The 18,238-nt window shown below is 39.0% G+C and overlaps 1 protein-coding gene across 4 annotated transcripts in view; it reads right to left on the bottom strand.

The window, feature by feature from the left end:
* Positions 1 to 828: 828 nt before the first annotated feature.
* Positions 829 to 18,238, bottom strand: part of LOC121861485 (transient receptor potential channel pyrexia-like) — a 55,934-nt gene continuing 38,524 nt past the window's right edge. For 2 of the 4 annotated variants that reach the window (XM_042359272.1, XM_042359270.1), the window contains exons 3-7: positions 5,390 to 7,394; positions 5,041 to 5,209; positions 4,370 to 4,576; positions 2,447 to 2,697; positions 829 to 1,358 (exon numbers count right to left, since the gene is read on the bottom strand). In XM_042359272.1, the coding sequence (XP_042215206.1) occupies positions 1,205 to 1,358; positions 2,447 to 2,697; positions 4,370 to 4,576; positions 5,041 to 5,209; positions 5,390 to 7,394 (2,786 nt within the window). In that variant the 3' untranslated portion in view covers positions 829 to 1,204. Of the gene's footprint in view, positions 1,359 to 2,446; positions 2,698 to 4,369; positions 4,577 to 5,040; positions 5,210 to 5,389; positions 7,395 to 15,785; positions 16,395 to 16,418; positions 16,612 to 18,238 lie in introns of those variants that run through there. The other 2 variants (XM_042359273.1, XM_042359274.1) reach the window with 2 other exon arrangements.

Genomic DNA, 18,238 nt, shown 5'->3' on the forward strand with positions numbered 1-18,238 from the left:
TCTTTGGAGAATTTTGAAGCCATATGCAGTTATATTGAGGAAATTAGAACATTGAGAACATAGTTTTACGTGATGGAATAGATAAACATGAATTTTAAAGAATGAAAATATAAATAATCCAAATGAATAAACAAATAAATAAAATATTATAATACTGTATGTGGAGGCCCCTGGGCAGCTGCCCACTTTGCCCACTCCTGAATCCGGCCCTGCTGTGTTGTGCAAATTTCCAAGATGTACTAAAGATTTGAGAAAGCATGTCTTGTATCTGTGAGTGTATGTAAAGGTTGTGGAATACAAAATGACAGGTGTGAAGAATGGTAAACAAAGAAGTAGAAGGTTAAAAAAGGGAAACAGATACTGCACACGAATTATGGGAGGGACCTTGAAGCTGTACAGTACATGGCATAAGGCAAAGAATATTGGACTCGACCATTGATTCTTCATGTATTTATTCCACTCTCTACACTAAAGTGAAATTCTAGCTAATAATAGATGTTCGGTGCTCACAGAGTAGCATATCATAAATGGCTGTTAGAGTGAACACATGACTCAACCAAGACATTTAGGTGGCAGAAGCATAAAGACCATTTTAAAGGTCAGAATAAAATATATCAGTCTTATTTTTTCCTAAACCAAGTGAAATATTTATTTTATGTTGTTGTAGTGGATCTCTCCCCTACAACCACATCCGCATTCCAATGCGACAGTATCCTAGCAACCAAGCGAGCTGTTTGGGGGGGGGGAATCGCCAAGGCGAGTTCCCACGGGTTTACTTCAGGCTGCTGTGTATATAAGCTTGCATTCTCTCCAGTGAGATTCATTCTACTCTACGTTCCTGAACACGCAACACCTCCTCCAAGCAAGCTCCTCGCTGTCCAGCTCTCATTCAACCTGGAGGACAGCAACATGCAACATCTCCAAGCTTCTGCACAGATACCTCCTCAAGCACACTACTCACTCAACATGTCTCTTGACCAAACTTCTCACAACACGGCATCTCCAGCACCAGACTGTCTTGTATATACGGTAATATATTTTATATAAGAAAACCACCACCTAGAGTTTCCATCCATCCATTCTGAGAGCTAGACAATATAATATCACATAACCCTACAATGTGACATTCCAACACCAGTAGACTTGATGTTGTCATTAAATTATATTTGACCAATAGCCTTGTATAGGCATAAAAAACTATGTCTTAATTTCCAGGGTGCACAGTAGATGCAGCTTGTTGTACAAGTTGAGGATGATTCCTGACAATATCTTGTAACTCTTGCAAGATAGGGAGGAACTGGTTCAAAGGATCACCACAACTCTTCTGATCTTCTTCTATACACTGCAGGCGATGGATTCTGTGTATTAACAATTTAAACATAAGTATTATCCCAATAAAAATTAATCATCATAAATTGTTTCATGCAATTCATCAATGTTCCTGTAAAAAGATAATCCACTTAAAATTCTCTCTCAACACATGGGCTATTTAGTCCAAAAACATAAAAAATTTGAATGCCTTTACATTTCTGACTCCAACTAATACAATATCAGTGTTTCCAAAGATCACCCAAGTGCATGTGTCACCACATTTGTTATTGTTCTACAATTTCGAATTTCGAATGGCTGTGCCCTATGTTTTTCCCAGTTACCAATAATTTATTTAAAGCTGTGACATTTGGCATCCAATTTATGTTGGTGCATGACCTGGAGGAATGTTTTGGTGTTGGTAACACAACCACATATGATTTAAAAATGTGAAGTAAAAATGCTTTAAAGTTTTACACTGAGTAATTTGAAAATGAAGATATTTCTTAGGTAATCTCAATTAGCTTGTATACTAGTGATTAATCTCAATTAGCTTGTACACTAGTGATTTAATAAAAAAAAATAGTATAGAACTGTATACCCCTGTATATACAGACAAATACTGTATCTCTAATCCAGATTAATAGGGTGAAGGGGTGTTTGGATAAGTTAATTGTCTGGATGATCCAAGCATGTTGATGGACTCTGTTAATATGGACAGTGTCCAGACAAACCGCAAAAAAGTACAAACTCTTCCATGAATCACCAGCTAGGAATTTTTAAAAGACTGCCCTCGATCACTGCCTAGGAATTTTCATAGGGCCTAACAAGCTTCAGATATTTCTTGGGGGAAATGCCTTTAATAATTGTTTTGTAACTTAAATCTTAATGTGTTACCATAACTCCTTTCTTACTTCTTTGTGGGGTAGATCAAGGGTGTACAGAAACCACGAATATTGGGAATACAAGATAATTGATATGTAAAAGATGAAAGAAAAAGAAATATTCATCACACAATTGTTCATATCATTAACTTGCACATTATAGCTAGCGAATATTTAGCATTAACATTAATTTAAAATGCTTCAAAACTATATCGCTTAAATCTACTGTCAAACTTAGACATGGTTGAGCCTACCTGAGGCAATCAGCTGTGTCATCATCCAGTTTACTAAGGAATTCTTTGTTTTTCCCAGATATGAGTCTTTCTTCTTTCTTGGGCTTATTAATCTGTGCAAACAGAATGGGCCTGTACTTGCATCCTGACAGTAGGTGAATTTTGTCAACATAAGACCTCAAGCCTGGACAACTAAGGAACAAAGATTCAGTGAGGTAGACGAGTTCCAGGCGTGAAGTAAGGGAGTAGAGTTTGGCATCATCTACCACTTGCTGAAAAATACCAATAAAATTAGTCTGACATATTATCATCATTGTTACGCATTATGGCCTACATTTATTTTTCAAAAAATTTGTATGTTTATTTCAGAATGTCAATACAGTATATTAATAAATAAAAAACTCAAAGGGTGAAAGCATATACTGTAACTGTACAGGTAATTCGATGCAGCAAAAAATAACAAATACTATTTTCTCCTCTCAATTTTGCTTTGACAATATTCAATCCACCATTTATGAAATAGAATAATTCTGCCTGTTTCTCATCTGTTGTATTTAGCAGTTATGCAAAATTTCTTTCCCTCTCCATTATAGTTTGACCACATTTTTTTTAATACAATATACTGTACCCCTCTTAAATCTTATCTACTATTTCCATAAGGACTCTTGGTTTTCTCATCCTATATAGTTTCCTCCAGAACAGTTTCTTTTCTTTAAAACCTCAGAACAACCTTTCTCTCATATTTCATTTACTACTCTTGTACACTCTCTCACCATTCTCTTCACTTACCTCCCACTATTCCTGTACTCCAGTTTTTGTCACTCCTCAGATGATTCTCACATACTTTTCTCCTCACCTTAATGAATTTAGTCAACTTCATATCCCTCCATTCTTTCTTTTTGTTTGTCCTCTCTGAATCCGTGTACCCAACCATACACTTCAGTTGCATTTTTAAGGCTGAACTCTTGCCCTATTTTCTTTCGTCTTCATCCTTTCCCAATATAGTTGTTTCCACTTTTTCTATACAGTAATTCAATCCTTAAAACTTTTCATTTACACTGTTTTTCCTTGGCTCTCTATTTTACTCCTTTTTTCAGAATCTCTTTTACCCTAAATTTTCCATTCACTATTAATCCTGCTTCTATAAGGTACAGTAATGGTCAGTGCATGCCCAGTACTTGCCAACAGTGTGTAACAGAGACGTAACCGATCGCCCAAGCAGCTAACGAACCTATCAGTGGTAAACAGGATGAAAGTAACAAGTAAAAAAGACACTGTGTGGGTACCGGTAATCCCTTGTAAGACAATTATATTAATCAATTTACATCTCATTCTTCTATCCATCAACATATAGTCTAACAATCCTCTATTCTTCCTCCAAGTAAAAATATAAATTTCTTTCTTATGGATTCATGTATTTCCCAATATCTCTGAGCACATTTCTTTCAGTCACTCCGTTTCCATACATTCCCAGCAGCAGCAATCCCCTCCACTTTTCTATTAAAAACATAATCATCATTATGCAATACTATGTTTTTCAGCCATTATACTGTATATAAAGTGGTCCCTCGGCTAACGAACGGTTCGATTAACGAAATTTCGGTTAACGAATTAGCTCCCATAAGGATCTTCAATTTGGTTAACGAACAAAACTTCGATTAACGAAATCCTTACGACAAACACATTTTGTTGTGAGCATCAGCTGATAGGCTAGTCCACCAATATAAAAAAGGTTGTGCTCACATACACTATATATATATACAGAATATATATATATATATATATATATATATATATATATATATATATATATATATATATATATATATATATATATATATATATATATATATATATATACGAGAGAGAGAGAGAGAGAGAGAGAGAGAGAGAGAGAGAGAGAGAGAGAGAGAGAGTGTACTTGCGACAGTGTAGTGAACTCACCTGTGTGTCTGTGACTGCCAGTCCATTCATAACATTCATGAGGACCAGAAAAATCAGGAATAGGAAGAGAAGGAAGATAAGTATGGCCGACGTGAAGAACAGCAACTTGCGAGAGAACTGCTCACTCAGGTCTGAGTATTCAAATTCACCAGTTGCCATTACGATTGCCTTTGGCAGTGTTGACCAGAAATTACTGAAGTCTGAATCCTGATAATAAAATAGATATTGTGAAGTGAGTTTAAAAAACCAATTACAAGTTGTATTGTATGGACAGGTATATGCGTCCAGACTAACCAAAATTCTGAAATTCTGAACTACAGAAAAATTTAGAAACAATGTAGGAATAAATCAAACAGCTTGAAAATCTATGCAAGTAAACAATGGATGCATATATAGAATCCTATTCTATGTTAAGATATTTCTTGTGTAATCCTGCTCACCACATAGGGTGGAAAGGAAGTACGCTGTATACACTGAACAGATGGATTAATAATGTACAGTAGTATATGCAAATCTACAGTACTGTATATGCAGTGAAATGTTACCCGGTAAATAAGAAAAACTGTTATTATATACACTTAAATTAATGAAACAAAATTATCAGAATAAATAACATGATTATGAGTATATGACCATTTAAAACTATTCAAGGTAATGACTGTTAAATTTACCTGCCCATCAGTAGTAGGTTGTAGGATGATGTTGAAGCTTATGGTGAAAGCTAGAATGAGGGCACCATACAAGAAGATGAGCTTTAGGAAGTTCCACGAGACATGTCGAAGCATTGTAATGTAGATGGCAAGGGGGGGAGCTCGACCAAGAATAAGCACGAACTCGTACCTGCAAATTACGTTGTTACAGTATTTGTATTTGTACATTTCATATTATTGTATAAAGTACAGTAATCTATGGCTTAATACACTGCAGAATGTTAATTTAACATATATGACTCCTACATTGCCCAATTATAAACATTTTACAAAACAACTAACAATGAGCTCATAGATGAAATCAACTTACCAGGCAACAATCATAGCCCAAGCAGCAAGGTGGCGGGTGACGTCGGCGCCAAGTGTTGTGCACCACAGAACGACCACAACCACAACTAAAAATATTTCTAAGTAGTTCTCAATATTCTTAAGGTAGACTTCCCTGGTGTAGAAAACTTGGAATGCCTCCCTTATAATCATGTATATAGTGAGTGGGATAAGGAATCCCATGAGCCAATGCACTGTTGTTTGTTGACTTAATATCTGTTCTTCCAGATCCAGAGTAGTATTGGAAGATCCAGAATTGCCAGCCATTTTTGCCTGAGCTTCAAGTACACGCAAATCTTTCATACTATAAACAAATCCTGTAAGCATAATGACAAAGAAGAAGTAAAGTCCTAGATTGAGAAGGTAAAGAGGTAGAGCCTTCCGCCACTTTGCATACAACAGACACTGTACGAGTGGATGTTTTATGGTTTGTCGGTGCCTTTTACTCCTATTAATGTCCATCAGTGCTTCTACTTCATTAGTACTTTTTACCTCTTTCTTTATATCATCATTGACTGGAGGTAAGAGAAAATGAAAGTCCAATTTCAATGTGTATTCCTCATTTAGAACATTTTCTGGTTCACCGTCATCTCTGTTTGCTGGCTGGTGTGTAATACAGCCATCCATAGCTCGTTCCAGAGTTGCTGGAAGAATTGATTCCAGGATAATACCTTGGGTCTTGCCTGCTATTGTTTGGCGAGCACCAAGGAATGACCCCTTACACAAAAGCACACTCATGGCCTCCTGATTATTAAAAGATGCAGCCACATGCAGTACAGTCTTACCCATCCATTCCTGGTTGACATTCAAGAGAACATCGTCTTGCATTAATCTTCGTAAACAATCTAAATGGCTAATGTCAGGAGAAGGTACTTTTTGTTTTTTACTGTTCTCCATCAGTTTTTGGACAATACTAACAGTATATTCTCTGAGATCTACTGATCTCTTGTCCCCTTTCATATGATCAATGATACGATTGAAAATAGATAAGTGCCCTCGGGCAGCAGCACGATGAATGGGCAGTTCATGTGTTATTTCAAATGCCCAAGCATTTGCACCGGCCTCAATTAATGTTTTAATTAATGATTCATTGCTAATGTTAGCAGCATAGAAAAGTAGAGTTTGTTTACCAAGTCGACTATTGACTGCAGCACGAGCATCTTCAGCAGATTTATTTTGCAAGAACACCTGTATATCCTGTATACCGCTTCCCATTAATACCATATCAAGGAATTCTGATGCTGCAGGTCTTCTAGGTGCAGGACAGCGATCACCACCCATCAGGATGGAAGGAAGGGCTCGTTTGCCTTGTAGAATTTCCTCAATAGTGCCATCCCCTCCATTTTCCTGAAGAGAAGCACCAGCATTTACCATTTTTTTACAAAATTTGATAAGACCACCTCTTCTAGGAGCCCCGTCACCTTGAGGTAACCTTGATGCAGCTACAGCTAGTGGTGTGAGTTCTGCATGAGGTTCCAAATCAATGTCCTTATGAGATAAGAGTAAGTCTGTTATTTTATCTAAAATTCCATCATTTTTAACCCCTTTAGATATGGCAAAGGTCAAGATGTGAAGCGCAGTCTGACCTTTATCATTACGAGCGTTAATATGAGCTCCAGCATTGAGGAGCTTTTCAACAACTTCCGCCTGTGCTTCAGAGACTGCCACCAAGAGTGGTGTTCTTCCATCATGATCTGGGGCATCAAGAACATCTTTAGGTGGATTGGCATCTAATAAAACCTGTAAACATTTAAGTGCTCCCTTTTTAGCAGCAACATGAAGTGAGGTTGTCTGATGGGCTGCTTGGTCATCACTAAGGAGGGGTCGCCACACTGATGCTGCGCCCCATTTCTGAATCAAGTTGCGTATGCCAGGGTCATCATCACCCTCCAGGAAAGTGTTGACATCACCTGCCTTAAGTGACTGCAGCTCCATGGCTGTCACAAGTGGTGTCTTCTGGTTCTCAACGTCTGCCACCATGACAATGCCTGTGGGAAAACAACTTACAGTATTATAATATGTGTTTATAAATTAATAAAATTATGGTAAATGTTCACTGTTCATCAGCTTTGATATTTTTGATGCTGAAATTTTCATTTAGAGAGATTTGTACGAGTAAAATCAATGAAATACTTTATTATATTGGGGGAACTGTTGAGGACCACTCTATTGTCATAAGTTTGATAATTAAACAAAAATATTATGGAAATAATAATCATTATGATTCACTATCTTTTAACTAGAAATGCTGAATATCTTAAAGAAAAAAGAAGCAATATATATATATATATATATATATATATATATATATATATATATATATATATATATATATATATATATATATATATATATATATATATATATATATATATATATATATATATATATATATATATATATATATATATATATATATATACACACAGTATTACCTGCCAAACTGAACTTTCACTTAACACGGATTTTTTCCACATATACGTGGTGAGTGTCGGCTCGAGCTATTTTAGATTTGCCCCACCACCCTGCCTGACTGCCTGTTTTAGCTCATAAAATTCATACAAATTACCCGGCCAGAATATAATTTACATTGCTGGAATTCTTATAATTTGGTGATCGTTTTGAATATAAACATCATATATTTTGCATTAGACATACAAATTTTAGATAAAATGTTTTCTCTGAGTAAATATGTTATCTTTTGTGCAAAATATATGACATTTATATTCAAAATATTCCTGGTCTTACAAGGAATCCAGCAATGTCAATTATATTATCCTAACTTTAGTTTGAGGTATTATTTATTACTAAAAATATTCTGGTTTTCCCACACATCTCCTTGGGACGGTTGGTGGGGGGTGGGGGGGAGGGAGGGACCACCGACCATCTGTTACTGTGTGAAGAATATTTTTTTTTTTTATTAACTGAAGATATTTGTTTTAGCTCATAAAATTCATACAAATTACCCGGTCAGAATATAATTTACATTGCTGGAATTCTTACAATTTGGTGATCATTTTGAATATAAACATCATAGATTTTGCATTAGACATACAAATTTTAGATATAATGTTTACTCTGAGTAAATATGCTATTTTTTTGTGCAAAATATATGACATTTGTATTCAAAATATTCCTGGTCTTACAAGGAATCCAGCAATGTCAATTATATTATCCTAACTTTAATCTGAGGTATTATTTAATACAAAATGTTAAAATTTAGTTTTTTCACCCAACATCTCTTGAAGGGAGGATTGGTGGGGGGTTGGGGGGAGGGTTGGGACTGACCGCGCGGTTGGAAGAGGGGGAGGAGGCAAGGTGGGGTACTTTGATTGACAGATAGTGTCGTGAAGAATATTTTTTTTTTCATTAACTGAAGATATTTGTTTTAGCTCATAAAATTCATACAAATTACCCGGCCAGAATATAATTTACATTGCTGAAATTCTTACAATTTGGTGATCATTTTGAATATAAACATCATAGATTTTGCATTAGACATACAAATTTTAGATATAATGTTTACTCTCAGTAAATATGTTATCTTTTGTGCAAAATATATGACATTTATATTCAAAATATTCCTGGTCTTACAAGGAATCCAGCAATGTCAATTGTATTATCCTAACTTTAGTTTGAGGTATTATTTATTAAAATTTAGTGGTTTTCCCCCCAAAATTTCTGAGAAGAGGGGGAGGGAGTTGAGTCCATTATTTGAATGGACATTAACTTGGCGACTGTATTTCTCTATTTCTCTTAAGTATTAATTGTGTGCATGTACCATCATAAAATTAAGATGTTATTTTTACTAGAACATAGGTATTGTGTTGGAAAAAGTGGAGTTTGGGGATCGGGCCAGTTTCTATTGGAATTAATCCCATACGTTCTGTTGTTCACTTCGCGCGGTTTTCACTTAACACAGTACCCTGTGGGTTTTATTGACCGGGGTACTACTGTATATATATATATATATATATATATATATATATATATATATATATATATATATATATATATATATATATATATATATATATATATATATATATATTTACAGTAATCTGGTTTTACGAGGATATTTTTTACTCAGACGGCCATTTACGCAGCACCTGTTCAGAAGAGATAATTATTATTTACACGTTATATGCCATCATATACGCGGCAAGCGGCAGGGCAAGGTGCTGGGCGCTCAGACTCGCGCCGGTGACGTCGCGGACTGTGATTGGGCCACGTATCCTTACCATCCACGCACCCCCTCCACCGCGCTCTGTGATTGGTCTAGTTATCCTTGCCACCTCTGCCACCCACGCTCTCCACCGCGTCAGTAAGGTTGAAGAAGCCGCAATCCCAGAAAACTGTGAGGGGTAACTTTTTCGGAGTGAGAGTTGTGAACTCTTGGAACAGTCTGCCAGAGAAGAGAGTGTTGTGACGGTACCGAGTGTGAGCTCTTTCAAGACCAGACTTGACAAGCACTGGAGCAGTCAGTCTCACTGTCCCCACTTATATTAACTCGTGCACAGGAACCGGTTTTGTCTTTTCTTTCTACATAATGGCTTCCACTGGACCCCCTCTGTATATATACACCTTGTTTTGTACTTCTCCTTAGTCTGTACTCACCCCTGAAGATGTGAATTGCACGAAAGCGCTTGGGAACTTCGTGTTTTCTTCTTTCCTTGTGGTTATCAGCATATATATATATATATATATATATATATATATATATATATATATATATATATATATATATATATATATATATATATATGCTAAGTCAATATGCAAAATTAATTGTCACAGCTGCTTCAAGTTTATAGCGCCAAAGTATGTGCCGGGTGGGGGCAGGATGGTTCGGGAACGTCCTCTTTTTTTTAATGTTCAGATATGGCAACCCTACAACCCTAGCCACCTCCTTATCATGGGGACTTTAACTATAGCGACATCGACTGGAGAAACGAGCTCAACCCTACAACCCTAGCCACCTCCTTATCATGGGGACTTTAACTATAGCGACATCGACTGGAGAAACGAGCTCACCCCAAATGACTTTAATAACCCTGCTACTCTTTTTGTAGAAACTCTGAGATAACTTTCTGTTCCAACATGTTAAGAGACCCGACACATTACAGGGGGAGCAAACACCCAAGCCACTATACCTCATCATAACAAACGAAGAGGGTATGGTGACCAAACTGGAACACCTTGCCTCAGTTGGCACCAGTCACCATATAGTGTTGTCATTCAGATTTAACTGATACCTAGTTCAAGATAAGACCAGGCCAAGGTGCAAATATTACATGGGAAATTACAAAGGGATGAGGGGTATCCACTGGCCTTTACAAGGTTGTTTCGTTGAAGATGTTCCATCGCGGAATCTCCGATAATAATACTCTCAAGTACTTTACATATTATGCTGGTCAGGCTCACCGGTTTATAGTTGTTCGTGGAGTGACGATCGCCCTAAATGAAGATAGGTCTCACATAAGCCACTTTCCAATCACTGGGGACCTTTTGTTCATCCAGGCCTTTACAAAACAGGATCTTCAGGGGCTCAGCAAGCTCGTTGCACAACTCTCTTAGCACTCTGGGATGCACCATGTCAGGGCCGGGACTCTTATGGACCTTTGACTTTGACAGTTTATTTCTAATATCCTCTTCTGTGAACACAATGTGGGTCAGCGTTGTGTCGAACCGTCTGTCCTCAAACGCAGGAAAGTTAATCGCATCCTCTCTTGTGAACACCGAGGAAAAGAAGCTGTTCAATGCGTCAGCTTTATCCTTGTCAGAATCTGCGTAACTACTATCTTCAAGCCTCAGGTCTGATACTTCTATGCGCGTTTTTAATTTTGACTTTGCATAGCGGTAAAACGCCTTTGGGAGCAAGGAAGGATGAATTTAAATAATTTGGGGAATATTTAATTAATCACAGAAAATGGTACCGCTAACATAACAATCCACTAAATTTCACCTGCTGGGAACCTGCACAGAGCTTGCTGACTCCATGCAGTGCAAATCATCACATCAGTAAACTATGTTCTTCCTCATACTGTTCTTAGATGTATGATTACATTTTATTATTGGTTACTCTCTCTCTCTCTCTCTCTCTCTTCATTAAGACTCAAAATATATCTATTACCTGCTGGAAGTTAGAAAAATTGTGCTGGATAACCATGGAAAAGTAGACCCAGACACACGAAAGTCTGGCCACCCCTGAGCTATATGGAGTACTGTACTTCCATGCACCCATGTTGGTGAGTACTGAATGAAGTTTTCTTGTGCTCCCCAAAGTTGTGTTTGGCCAAGTGTCTTCTGTAATGTTTATTATCCCTCTACCATGCAACACTAACATGCTCATCATCACACCACACCACTATCATCCTACACAGTACAACACACCATTATCATTTTACACAACACATCATTATCATCCTCCACAACACATCATTATGATCCCACACAACACAGTATCATTCTCCACAACACATCATTATCATCCTCCACAACAGATTATCATCCTCCACAACACAACATTATATTAGTCTAGGCAGCAGCGCCACTATCAATCAACCGTGACACTAGGGTTGAGGTTCTTAGAGGCACGGTGCAGGCCGTTAGCCCTCGTGGACTTGAGAATGTTGTATTAGCTTATTAAAACATCTGATCACGAGTGACGGTCCACGCTGTCTGGTTAAGTTTCTCTGGCACAATGCCGGCAATCTTAACTGGAGTATTATTGTACAATTGTACATGTACAGTACACTCTACTATAGCAGACGATGAAACGGATCACCTGAAGATCAGCTCCTTCACCTTCTTTCACCTTAATATTAACCACCCTAACATTCCCCGGAGGGTTGAGGGTTAGGTTACGTCAGTATTAGGGTCACGGGTAGCTAATAAGCTGGGAGCCTAATCTTCATACCTGGTGAACCTTAAGAACAGAATAATGGAGTCTGGTCAAGTTGATGGCCCTAGCAGTCTGGCTCAGCTATGTCACAAGTGGTTTTCTCGTTAAAATGTTATTTTTCTATGGTAAACCCTATCCTAACTTACGAATCTGTTATGACGCCATGCATGTTGAGTTTATAGAGAATCCGATACTTGATGAGACTATAACATTGTTCTCGTGAGTAACTGAATGTAACAAGATCATCCAGGTCTTCCAGAAGTTGACAGGAATCAAGAACTGACAGCAACAGAATCAGATCGGCGTGGGTGCTGACTTATTGGACACCCCCCTTACATCATGTGAAAGGCAACCAACTGTTTTAAAGCAGCCGGGTGACCTTGTGAACTTGACCTCTTGACTCATCTCCACCCCACACAGGATAGATCAACATCTGGCATTCTCGAGATAACTACATCACCAGCTCCGTTCAGCCGTGTGTTTCAGTCTTGTAATAACATTTGCGTCGTTATCAACAACGGTTGCTCTTCGTTGTCAAGCAAGAGAGCAATGTCATTATAATCAAGGTCATCAGTATTTTAAATTGAGTTATAATAGGCACAAACTGTTTCCCTAAGCGCCATACAACACAGAAATTATTGTGTTTCTTGTCCCGTTGCTATACATACACGCATACATCCCATATACGTAAAAATGTACACACTCACACAAACACACACACAACCGTAGGATCAAGACCTATTCAGGAGCTGCTCCCGATACGCAGCTGCCCCCCTTGGCCAATGTCGAACCCATTCCCCAAGTCCCTCTCCCCGACCCATCCTCACCACCGGGATATCTACATAATCAAAAGTGACAATTTCGTTTCGGAAAGAAGTGGGATCAGTGTTCAAGCCAGTGAATTCAGCACAAGACAGTACCAGCGAAAGCCGCGACCCACCAGTGAGATAAGAACCCCTGGGAAAGAACCACCATCTTCTGACTAGGTGCTAATCCGTCTACCCTGGGAACAACAGAGGCCGGCCGGCTATGCTCTTGACTACGGGATAACACAACATCACCGCGCAGTGAGGTACTGTGACACCCAACACCACACGGTGTCTCTATGACCACGTGAGGTCCCTCATATCAACACCCGAGGACGAGTTACTACACCACGTGAACACCTCACCACCTGGTGTCTCCATGACCAGCCCACGCCCAGGCCATCAACTGTAAACTATAATAATTTGTATGTTCAATCACTGTTCCTTCTTCTTTCAGTAATGAAAGCTTTTGTTAAACGACCCACCCACCCCATGTCTTTGTATGTAATAGTCATTTTTTTCTAATGTACATTTTCAGCCTTCAGGCTGCCGACTTTTTCAAAAAACCGTTAATTATTATTATTATCATTATTACACGCACGTCCCATTTAATACATCAAGAAACACAAACAGACATTCAATTTCCAGTTCGGGACAAATGTGAGAAGAGTGTATCCAGTGACTCGACCAAACATGGCAAGTTTTCTCCAGATACTGTACTCCGGTGCCTCCTGTACTAACACTGGACAATGAACGACACACTTATCAGGAACAACAATAGGGATTTTAAACAAGATACCAATTTCCTCTCCCCGTCAAAGTGATAAATGATAAATAAATCATACACATACATACACACACACGTATACAAGAACACACAAAAATACGTATACACACATGCACACTCGCCGCGCGTGACGGTCAGTGTAGCGTGACGTCATCAGTACAGGCTAGGAACTGAACAATTATGTGGGTGATGCTCCAGAAGGGGAGGGAGGGGAGGGAGGGTGATCTTAGGAGGGGGGAGAGGGGTGAGAGAAGTAGCGGGAAGGGGGTGTAGACAATCTCTACATAATACTACAACAGCTAATAAAACTACCACTACTACTAAACACTACTATTACCATGACTCATTAAACTATTATTTACTACAATTACTACTAATGCTGTCACTAATGTTAATACGATTCTAACGACAAATCATATATTCACGAGCCTCATGTGAACGAGTTAACACACACACATACATTGGTTTATCTAGTGAATTACTTAATCATGCACACTGTGCACCTGGGCTATGCCACGCATACACATATGTGCTCAGTATTTAAACAGGTGACATGAACACTGTCTGTACCACGCACATATACAATCGTACATTATGCACTACGGATACATGTAAATTCACTGTACGACGTACTCATGTACACTATGCACCCCGTACACAGATCCTAACAATAATATGAGAGCTTGGTTACACACACATTACCTGAGACTCACATTTAATGAAAAAATTGTGTTTACCTCCTCGAGGAAACTGATTAAATGAAATCATTTAGAGTGTGTGTTACAACCATGAACCCTGGGAGTGACCAACAAAGTCTACACACTAATTCAGGTGCTGGGGAGATGTTAGACACTGATCATCTGCCCAGCACACCTGAATTATTGTACCTATCTAAGTTAAATTTTGGAGTGTTAGTAGTATCAGGGTTCATAATGTAAAGGACTTTTTACACAGACACACACAAGGCTGCTCCCATCAAGATGCCACACATGTGACACTAAAATAAAAGGACTACACACCTGGCACGATCATATGGTGCTAAACTAACTATACTAATAAAGGTACAACACATATGACACTAATAACGGTGCCATACACAACACTCATCAAGATGTCACACAAATTGCACAAGCATAAAGGTGACAAACACCTGCCACTATCGTAGGTGCTTCTATACGTGACAATATCATAAAGGTGCCATACACATACATGACACTATCATTAAGGTGCTTCATGTGACATCATAAAGGTGCCACACACATATGAAACGGACAGAGACAAAGGGTTGAGTCAGCTGTGTGTAGAACATGGCGGATATGGTGAAGATAACAGGCGCCACATCATCAAGTTCAATCACTAAGATTCTCACCGTATACATTAATTTCTTCCCCCACGCTGGAGATAAATTTATGGTTATGGTAGCGTCAGTTTTATTTCAACACCATCATGGTTGTTATCGTCATGCCGAAGATGAAATGGTGAGTCACTGTGACGCGAGTTCTAAAGTCATACATGGAGGAAATTTTTACGTACCGTACGAACTCCTTCCACTATGTTACCTTTCTACTTCCAATGTCAACATTAGATTTTCGTATTTATACCCTTTTTTTTCGGCTGACACATATATAGTATATACCGGTACATATAGAGTATATTACCGTATTGGATGTTTATGGAAGACTCGGCCACACCCACCCTCAGACAGAGGTGGAGGTCTCTGGGGGAGGCCCTACCCTTGTCTCTAAGAATAACTTCAGTCTCCCCCTCGTCCACACGCTTTACTCCCTCATATACGCTTTGGCCAATTTTCTTTTTTTTATATAAGTTCACTGTTTGGCTTAATTACAAGTTGCGTAAATATGGAAGCGTTAAATAGACTGACCTTGTGTTGCAGTGTGAAGAGAAATTGATGTCCGCCATCTTGGACGAGGTGCTTATTTTTTACTTCTCGGCGCAACTTGTGACACTCCTCATATGTCTATGGTTGGTCCTTACTGAACTTATACTGCGTGTTTTATCATTAAAATCTTAGCATACTGACCACATTTTCTTTATTAACGTATAATTTGTACGTTGGTTAATATCCGCACCACACCTAAGCTTCTTGACTATATGAGTAACAACACGGCAGCTGAATGACCAGCAGCTGACATTGTAAATAAACATAAAGATGACCGGATGTGAGTCATAGCAGCAGCAGTACAGCTTCCCCAGACTTACCTGTCTTTTTTCCAATATTTCCCAGCCAACGCCCACTTTCATTCACATAAATATCTAAACAGTGAATTATTTCCCCCAAAATTAATGCCACTGACAAATTCTAGGATGTTTGTGTGATTCACTTTACACGACAACAATCTCTAGCGTAAAATATCACCATCTGTAGTGTGCGGCGTGATGTACAGTAGTACCCCAGCACCCATCGACCACCGCTTCTTCTTACCCTCATTATGCAGTATGAGTAGTATACTAGCGTTATATCTTAAATAATGAAGTAAGCCCAACACGAACCCACCGAAATAAGATGCGAACTCCCGGCCTACCCACTCGTTTCTGCGGCGCCACTGAGTTACTGAGGTGGGTTGGCCACTGTTACGACCGGACGAACGCAAAAGTTGAGGGTTGCCAAGTCGGTTTCCTCTGGCACTGTGTATAAGACTAAGAAGATCTGGCAACTCTTTTTCTTCTGTCATATCTGGATTTGTTTCGGATGACGCCAACAGGAATGAACTCACAACATGTTGAAGCCTGACCAACACTTGAGCTAAATCTCTCGTTAACAATACACTAACGACGGGTTCCACTTTTTTAATAGATTCTAACGAGGAATATCCCTTGTTAGTCAAGAGTGTGGGGGTGTACTGTACATAACTGGTTGACTTATACTAAAACACAACAATGACCTTAACGTATGGCATCCAAATTACAATGAGATTCAGCCTTACAACAATACACTTCTTATTACTAAACAAAAAGTTATGATGAAATTAGGGATTGCGTGAAGATTAGGCACCCTAGCTTATTTCACCTGATGATTCAACACCCTTACTCTAAACCAACTAATATAACATAAGATAACCTAAACTAACCAACCCTAACATAACATGGTCTAACTTTACAATCTAGCTAACCCTCCTTATCTAACCTAACCTAACCTAACCGAACCTAACCTAACCTAACCTAACCTAAACCCCCCAGGTAACGTTATGGTGTTTAATCATTAGGTGAGGGTGCCTAATCATCATCACGTGATCAGAAATTAGATTAAGTTACATCACGGTGGGTTAAGTTCGTTTGCGTTAACTTAGATTTTGGAGAATCAATAAAGTTAATTTAAGTGAGTCAAGTTTGGCCAAGTTAGATTAGGTTAATTTGCGGCATGTTAGGTTAAATAAGGTTAGATTAAGTTAAGCTAGGTTAAATAAGGTTAGGTTAGGTTAAGTCAGGATAAGTTTAGCTAGGTTATGTCAGGTTATGGTAAGCTGGATTAAATATGGTTAAGCTAGATTAAGTAAAGTTAGGTTAAGTTAAACTAGGTTAAATAAGGTTAAATTAAGCTAGATTTAGTAAGATAAGGTTAAGATGACATCACAGAACCTAACAGTAAAATGGACAAAATGAAGAGAATGTGAGATAAAATAAAGAAAGTGTGGGAAGGAATGAGAGAGGGAAAGGGTGAGGGGAAAGGAGTGACATGGGAGGACGGAAGGGAGGGAGTCATGTGGAGGAGAAAAGGAGATGGAGGGAGAGAAGGAGTCATCTGAGAGGGAGTGAGGGAGGGTCACCCGAGAGATGAAGGGAAGGAGAGTTACATGAGTGGGAGGGAGCGTCACCTGAGAGGGATGGAGGGAGGGAGGGTCACCTGAGAGGGATGGGGGAAGGAGAGTTACCTGAGAGGGAGGGAGGGAGGGAAGAGGAGGGAGAGAAAAAGAGTCATCTGAGAGGGACTGAGGAAGGGGGACTATCTAACAGAAAGGAGGAAGGAGGGAGTCATCTGATAGGGAGTGAGGAAGGGAAGAAGGGGAGAGGAGGGAGTCATTCGAGAGGGAGGAGGAGGGGAGGAGGGAGTCATCTGATAGGGAGTGAGGAAGGAAAGAAGGGGAGAGGAGGGAGTCATCCGAGAGGGAGGAGGAGGGGAGGAGAGAGTCATCTGATAGGGAGTGAGGAAGGGAAGAAGGGGAGAGGAGGGAGTCATCCGAGAGGGAGGAGGAGGGGAGGAGGGAGTCATCCGAGAGGGAGGAGGAGGAGAGTTTTAGTTTAACAAATTTATAGACAAAGCTTGTAGTACAGTTTGCCTATTCTGAGTAATTCAGTCAGGTCTTGACACTGCGGGTG

Source organism: Homarus americanus, unplaced genomic scaffold (assembly GCF_018991925.1).
Source record: "Homarus americanus isolate GMGI-L3 unplaced genomic scaffold, GMGI_Hamer_2.0 scaffold24260, whole genome shotgun sequence".
In the NCBI taxonomy this organism is placed as follows: domain Eukaryota; kingdom Metazoa; phylum Arthropoda; class Malacostraca; order Decapoda; family Nephropidae; genus Homarus; species Homarus americanus.